This window comes from Diadema setosum, chromosome 13, assembly GCF_964275005.1.
Source record: "Diadema setosum chromosome 13, eeDiaSeto1, whole genome shotgun sequence".
Taxonomy (NCBI): Eukaryota; Metazoa; Echinodermata; class Echinoidea; order Diadematoida; family Diadematidae; genus Diadema; species Diadema setosum.
The window spans coordinates 9,442,872-9,449,379 of NC_092697.1; the positions used below are offsets into that span (position 1 = coordinate 9,442,872).

The 6,508-nt window shown below is 38.3% G+C and overlaps 1 protein-coding gene across 1 annotated transcript in view; it reads right to left on the minus strand.

Moving 5' to 3' along the window:
* Positions 1–5,505: 5,505 nt before the first annotated feature.
* The window catches only part of LOC140236975 (NAD kinase 2, mitochondrial-like), a 10,864-nt gene continuing 9,861 nt past the window's right edge, over positions 5,506–6,508 (minus strand). Inside the window, exon 8 of the mRNA XM_072316922.1 lies at positions 5,506–5,663. Coding sequence (XP_072173023.1) covers positions 5,525–5,663 — 139 coding nt within the window. The 3' untranslated portion in view covers positions 5,506–5,524. The remainder of the gene's footprint in view (positions 5,664–6,508) is intronic.

The window sequence follows — 6,508 nt, forward strand, 5'->3', positions numbered from 1 at the left end:
TTTTTTCATGGTTTTCATAGTATTAAGTAAATCTTAAAGAATACAGAAAAAAAAATCTTGTAAGCATTTGTGTGCTTCAAGATTAATGTTGCCAATAGTGGCTCATGTCAATTTTTGTGAAGAAACAGAAGTTATATCAATATTTGCTACAGCCACATAAAAAATGTTAACATACTTAGGGTCCTGTGATAAGCAAGGGAAGATTACCAAATACTACATATGTGACCGTGCACCTCAAAACGAACGAAGTCGCACACACTGATTTTGCGTGAGGACTGAAAATAAGTGAAATGGGTTAACCTAGCCGAACATGACTTTTTCATATTTTCTGAAAGAGCAGATCTTCTTTTACATTATGCTAAAATTTGGTATCATAAAACGGGCAGGAAAGTGTGTTTTTTAGCAGTTTATCTCGAACATTTTTGGTAGAATAGTGTGATTAGGTGTGTCTTTAGAATCCCTTTTTCATTTCTGAAAAACCTTGTCCACACTCTTCACTTTCAACTCTAATAACTTTTGAAAGGATAGTGCTACTGCTTTGAAAGTTGGCATTAATTATGGACAGAATGTGTTAATGAGGCATGCTTAATTTCACTTTCATTGGATAATCCCTTTTTTGTTGTTACTCTGGTGTTTTACTTCCTGTTTTTTGTCCCATTCATCGCACAGCCAGCACGGTTTGGTAAAGATTAAGCGCTTGAATAGACACTGTACTTCAGAGCCTCTTTTCTCAGTTCACACTTTTCCTGAGTTTGTGCTTTCTTTCCAATATTTTGATAGGTTAGGAGAGTCCATTTGATTTGAGTTATACATCATTTTAAAGCTTAAAGTCTGCTCTTTCAGAATATGGTCTTAACTAAAAATTCATGTCTGGTGACTTTTTGTTTGTTTTGAGGTGCAGGATTAATTAAGATGGCACGTAAAACTGTGCGAAGAAAAAGACTTCAGACTTCTAAAATACAATGTACAATGTATATTCTCCCGCCTGTGCCTTGGGCATGACTTTTATTATAGCAAAACGAGACACACGTTACATGCAGCAAATAACTGGTCATGATCACATACGTAACAAAATGCCAGTACACCAAATTACACTCAAGTGTGGCAAATCGGTAAGGCAACATGTTTTGGGAAGCAATGCAATTACAATCTCTCATGTGAGCTTTACATCTGGCCATTCTTCTCGTATCATCAGCTCTTGTACCCCTCTACCTCACCATAACTTGCCGAGCTCTTGCCTTTTTTCCCACAGAAACTGGAGGCACTGTAACAAACTGACATAGGCATCGGAATGTGACGATCCTATCATTTCGATACAGCTGGGATTAACACAACTTCATCACTTAAGTTACATGATCTCTATTGTTTTGACATTTAATGCCAATACATTCACCACAATCCACCAGGGAGAGTTTAGGGTAAACCACCTTACCGTATTTCAAATTTCTCAAACGCCACCTTGAATAGGACAAATAAACTTCGATCATACCTTGTGGTCTGACCTTACTGACCTTACCAAACAGTCAGGCCATACCAGGGTATTTACATCTTAGACTACACACAGTATACTACCGTCCTGCCTTCCCACTGACATATGATTGCGATTACCTACCCAGAAAAAAATAAAACAAAACAAAACAAAACAGAACACTAAAAAGATCAGGGTCTGAACTGAGACTACCAATATGCAGACAAAATCTGGCACATATAGGCTCCATGATTATGTAGTTTGCAATTGAATTGCCTGCTGCATCCACTTAAATAATCATCTCCCCAAATAAATACCCCCAAATACTTTATATGCCACAAATAGCAAGTCTACATTTTCACGATCTGGGACTTCCCAACAATTTGGCGAGTGGTGGGTTTGCGATTGCAGAGTACAGTACTGATCACAGAAATGTATGCGTGCACATTACATTTATGCCGGAATCAGAGTTAATATTTTTGTGAGTTTTTAAATTCACGGATAGCACCCGACTTGCGAAATTTGTGAAAATAAGAACATCGTGAAATGTTGGACGTATACAGTGTAATATATGCAACACAATCTCTGTAAACTGCCATTATTCTAACCTGATCACAGATTTGCAAATTTGTAGCAGTTTGCACATTGGAATAGAATTTGATGATGTCAATATTTAAGACATATAAAATCCAGCAAATAAAATGCCTCTCAGCAGTGTTAACAATAAACAGTTGTGCTTATTCCAATTTTGTTTGCTCTACGCATAATATTATGATTATTCTCGCATTTCACCTTGAGGAATTTACCTTGTCCTCTCAGGAGGGTGTATAAGAACTTTGTGTCTTCCGAGTAATCTTTGAGCAAAATGAGGCTAAAAACACACACACAAAAAGTTTCTGTCAAAGGTGAAAACAGTGACTTCTCTAAAACAAAATGAAAGAATGCTGCAGAAGAGAGAGCTACTGGCAGTACTAAAAAAAAAAGAAAAAAAATGACAGGAAATTTAACATTCCTGTGCGATACCACCTGGCATTATGGACTAACCTGCATGATTTTGTTTATGACATTTTCCTCCCTAGAGTGTTACTGTATACGCCGAATATTTCGCGAGATTTTTATTTTCGTGAATTTCGCGAGTCGGGTGCTATTTGCGAAATTACAGACACGCAAAAGTATTGACTCTGATCCCGATGTGAATGTGACGTATGCATGTACGTCTTTCCGTTCAGTACAGGACCCCATGGTCGCGAATTTAACCACTCGCAAAATTGTCATGAATTCCCAAATCGCGAAAATTCAGACTCGTGAAATATATGGCGTATACAGTATTTGCTGTTTTTGTTTCACAGCCGTCAGGCAAAATAACTTTGCCCTCTTGAGTTTCTACTCTAAAAGAATAATGATAATAATAAATGATCATTTACTTTGCAATATCTTTTTCTCAACAGATACCCTTTAAAAAAATTATTTACAGGTAAAAAGATAACACTATCTTTAACCTAGTGATACCTATAAGGCAAAAAAAAAAAAAAAAAAAAAAAAAAATTAAGCATTTTTTTCCCCTCATGATGGATATAGAGACCTGAGAAAAGGTGATTAAAGCTCTAAAAACATTAAGTCCCGATGTAGCTACTATACCACAATCTGCTTTTCAAAGCCCGATTGTGACATTACACTCCTAAATGACACCCTAAGGTCCTTATAACGATAAAACAATGCCTTGAGAAAAACTCAAACAGAGATAAAAGGAAAGCCAGCAAATGCTTTCTGCAGCTTTGCTCATAGATACACACAGTCATTTCAGCTGCATTTCGGCATGCCATTTAACACAACAATCATCTGCAAACACAATCTGGTGATTTGAAAGGGAAGGGAAGGGAGCTCTGATACAACTGTACTACATGTACATGTTCATGTAATGCAGTACCAGGGCTCCATTTAACCTGTTGAAGACGAGTCCTGAGTATACTCGGGCAGGTGTCTATGGAAAATGCGTGTTACAGCAAAATCAGCCCGTCCTCGACGAGTTAATAAAGAATTTGCTCCATTTCATAAGAATGTCATGACAATAACAAGAATACTGCTTTCTGACTGGCTGTGACTACAAAAGAAATTGCCTTTCTAGCAAGAATTGCTATCACAACACCTTTTATAAAAATGAGACCTGGGAATAAACACTGATGCTTTCTTTCCCCCAAAAGCAGTTGTCTGTCCAAGAATCAGACAGCATACACATGATTTCTTTAATATCGAGAATGCCCACATGCCACTTGGTTTCCCATACTTCCAATTCTAAAACTTGAATATTTCCATCGACTTCTTGATGAATTTATATTCCTGCAAGTTGTACTCCCTTGGGAGGAGAGCTGGGGTACGGTCCAATCACAGCTTTGGCTGGAAAAACAAATCTTGAAGAGAAAAGTCTCACAGTCTATAGCACACTTGCTGCATGATATTACATGAAAGATAATCACCCAAATTTGGCCCAACTGGCACAATGTACAGACCATGGCTGTGGTTTATAAGCAATAGGCCAAGCCTGTAATCAAATTCACTGGTATTTCTTTTCTTGAGGACTACAAATCTGACAGAACAGCTGTGTGAGGTTTATCAACAACCATATACATGTATAAATACATGAGCTGCCTCCCACATTCATGGATGCACCTAGTAAGATTACATAACAGATCTATGTAATGGGTACATACATGTATCTACAACGTGCAGCTATTACAGATTGCAACGACACGATGCACAGTGAAGTGAATCTGGTAAGAACGCAATGATGTAACACAGGAAAGACTGCCCGCAACTTGGCGTGGATGTATTTCTGCATGCTGTTGAGTTTGTGAATGAGAAGTTACTTGATAACTTTGTATTGAACAAACAAACAAAAAAACCTCATGAAAAGGACAGCTTATTCAATAGTATACAAATAATGACTGCTATGAGGGGCACAGTTAAAATTATGGGACCAAGGTGATGTGAAAACCATAACTATGCCCGAAGCGAAGCTGAGGGCGTAGTTATGGTTTTCACATCACCGAGGGCCTACATAATTTTAACTGTGCCCCAAATATCAAGCTGTCATTATTTGTTTTATATACCGAAAATATAGATTCCGAAATATAGATACCGAAACTATAGATTCTCGTCTCTTTTACAGCACTCGTAACCAACGCTGATCGACAGCGCGGCGGTCGTATCATTGGTGCGTACATATGAGTGATCTATGTGTACGGGGTTGCGACTGTCTCCAAACCTATTTACAGGGCACAGTTGATTCTATGCCCCGGGCACAGTAAATCATGACGTCATTTTGATCAAAAATGGGGCACAGCTATTTTCATGACTCCACTTTTAACCAATCAGATGAGAGGAATCTACATATGAGGTATATAACTGTTGCTATGTTGGGTCAGTTTTGAGGTAAGCTCTCTGGTCGTCAAGAACGAGCTTTGTTCCAACAAATTCATAAAATGTCAATATGATATCAAATTGGTCAACAACAGTCAAATACTACCCATCACATTACCCCAAAACTGTAATACCTGTAATGTGATATGGGCCTGTGGGGGCACAACTTTACATGCAGTCAAAATAACAAGGGCAAATTGAAGTAATACGAAAGAATTATTTACCGGTATTTCTCTTGTCCGCAATTGCACATCTGAAGTAAAGGGAAATTGGAAAACTATCCAGTCTGAAAGAAGTCATGAAGTCTCAGAAAATATGGCATGATTTAACAAATGGCTTTACCTACAGATTTCCACATAATGCAGTGATCACAGATTGTCAAAGGTACAAAACCATGCATTTCTTGTGTACAGTCCCATGCAAAGAATGTGGCGTATGTTTTCCACTTTGTGAAGGACAGAGAGAGATACGGGTTCCCTGCAGACAGTCCCATGCATTTCATATGGCGTATGCATCAAACATCTGAAGCTGAAGAGAACTGGCCGCGATAGGGATTGCTCAGCAAGGGCAGTGTATTATTAAGACAGTTTCGTAACTGGCACCATACCAATCCAACTTTCAAAAAGCGTCAGTCAACATTCAATCCAGAAGCTGAATGGTATTAAGTGCATCTTCTTCATGTATTTCCATTGTTGCTATGGCGCCGTCATTGAAGACGAATGAGGAGCCAGCGTCGATCACAAGCGAGGCATCCCAGCATCGAGATCGGATTACAATTCTGGAAGACAAAGGAAACGATGGGTTGGAGCTGGAAACACAGCACTTTGCTTCTCATATGGAGCAAATGCAGAAGAAAGACCAAGACATAATTATATTGGTAGCATACAGTATATCTCCATTTACTGGTGCAGTTGTTGTTGTGTTTTAAAGAGAGAAGAGAGAGAGAAAATTGGCGTACAGTGTTTAGGCGAAAATTAATCCTGTACTGAATACATAACTCTAATTTCGAGCATTTATATTGGATTACCCAGAAAATTTGCTTTTTAACATATACTAACCTCATATTCAACATTTCATTAGAAAGAACATTAACAACAAGTTTTCATCTCAATCAAGACTTGGTATTTTGCCCTCTTTGAAAGACAATCATAGATGTTATTTGGTTGCAAATACAACAATTTGAACTGTCGTTCTCTCTGAGTACATTTCCAAGACATTTCTGTCTCACTCTCTTTCAAGCCCAGAACAACTTTCCATCAAGTCTATCAAAACATATGTGACCCGCTACAACAAAAAGGTCCTAAAGTCGCGCACGGTCGAAGCCGTGAAAATCGAGTTTGAAGTCAGAGCATTAAAATTGGTCAAAACTTATGATTTTCTGATTTTGATGAATTATTGGAGTCTAACCTGTTTTCTATCATCTGTCGAAATTTTGAAGCAAAATGATCAAAGGAAAGACCAAAAAATAGCGTTTTTCTGAGCCATGTTTTTTGGCGTTTCAACGAAGCAGAAACTGGTTCGAAAATTTGGATTGAGCGCCACAGATAGGTTCCGCCCCTAACAACGACCAGAGTGATCTCGTTGGTCAGTTTGCTGCTTCCTGCTAACCGAAGCGTGAAGCTC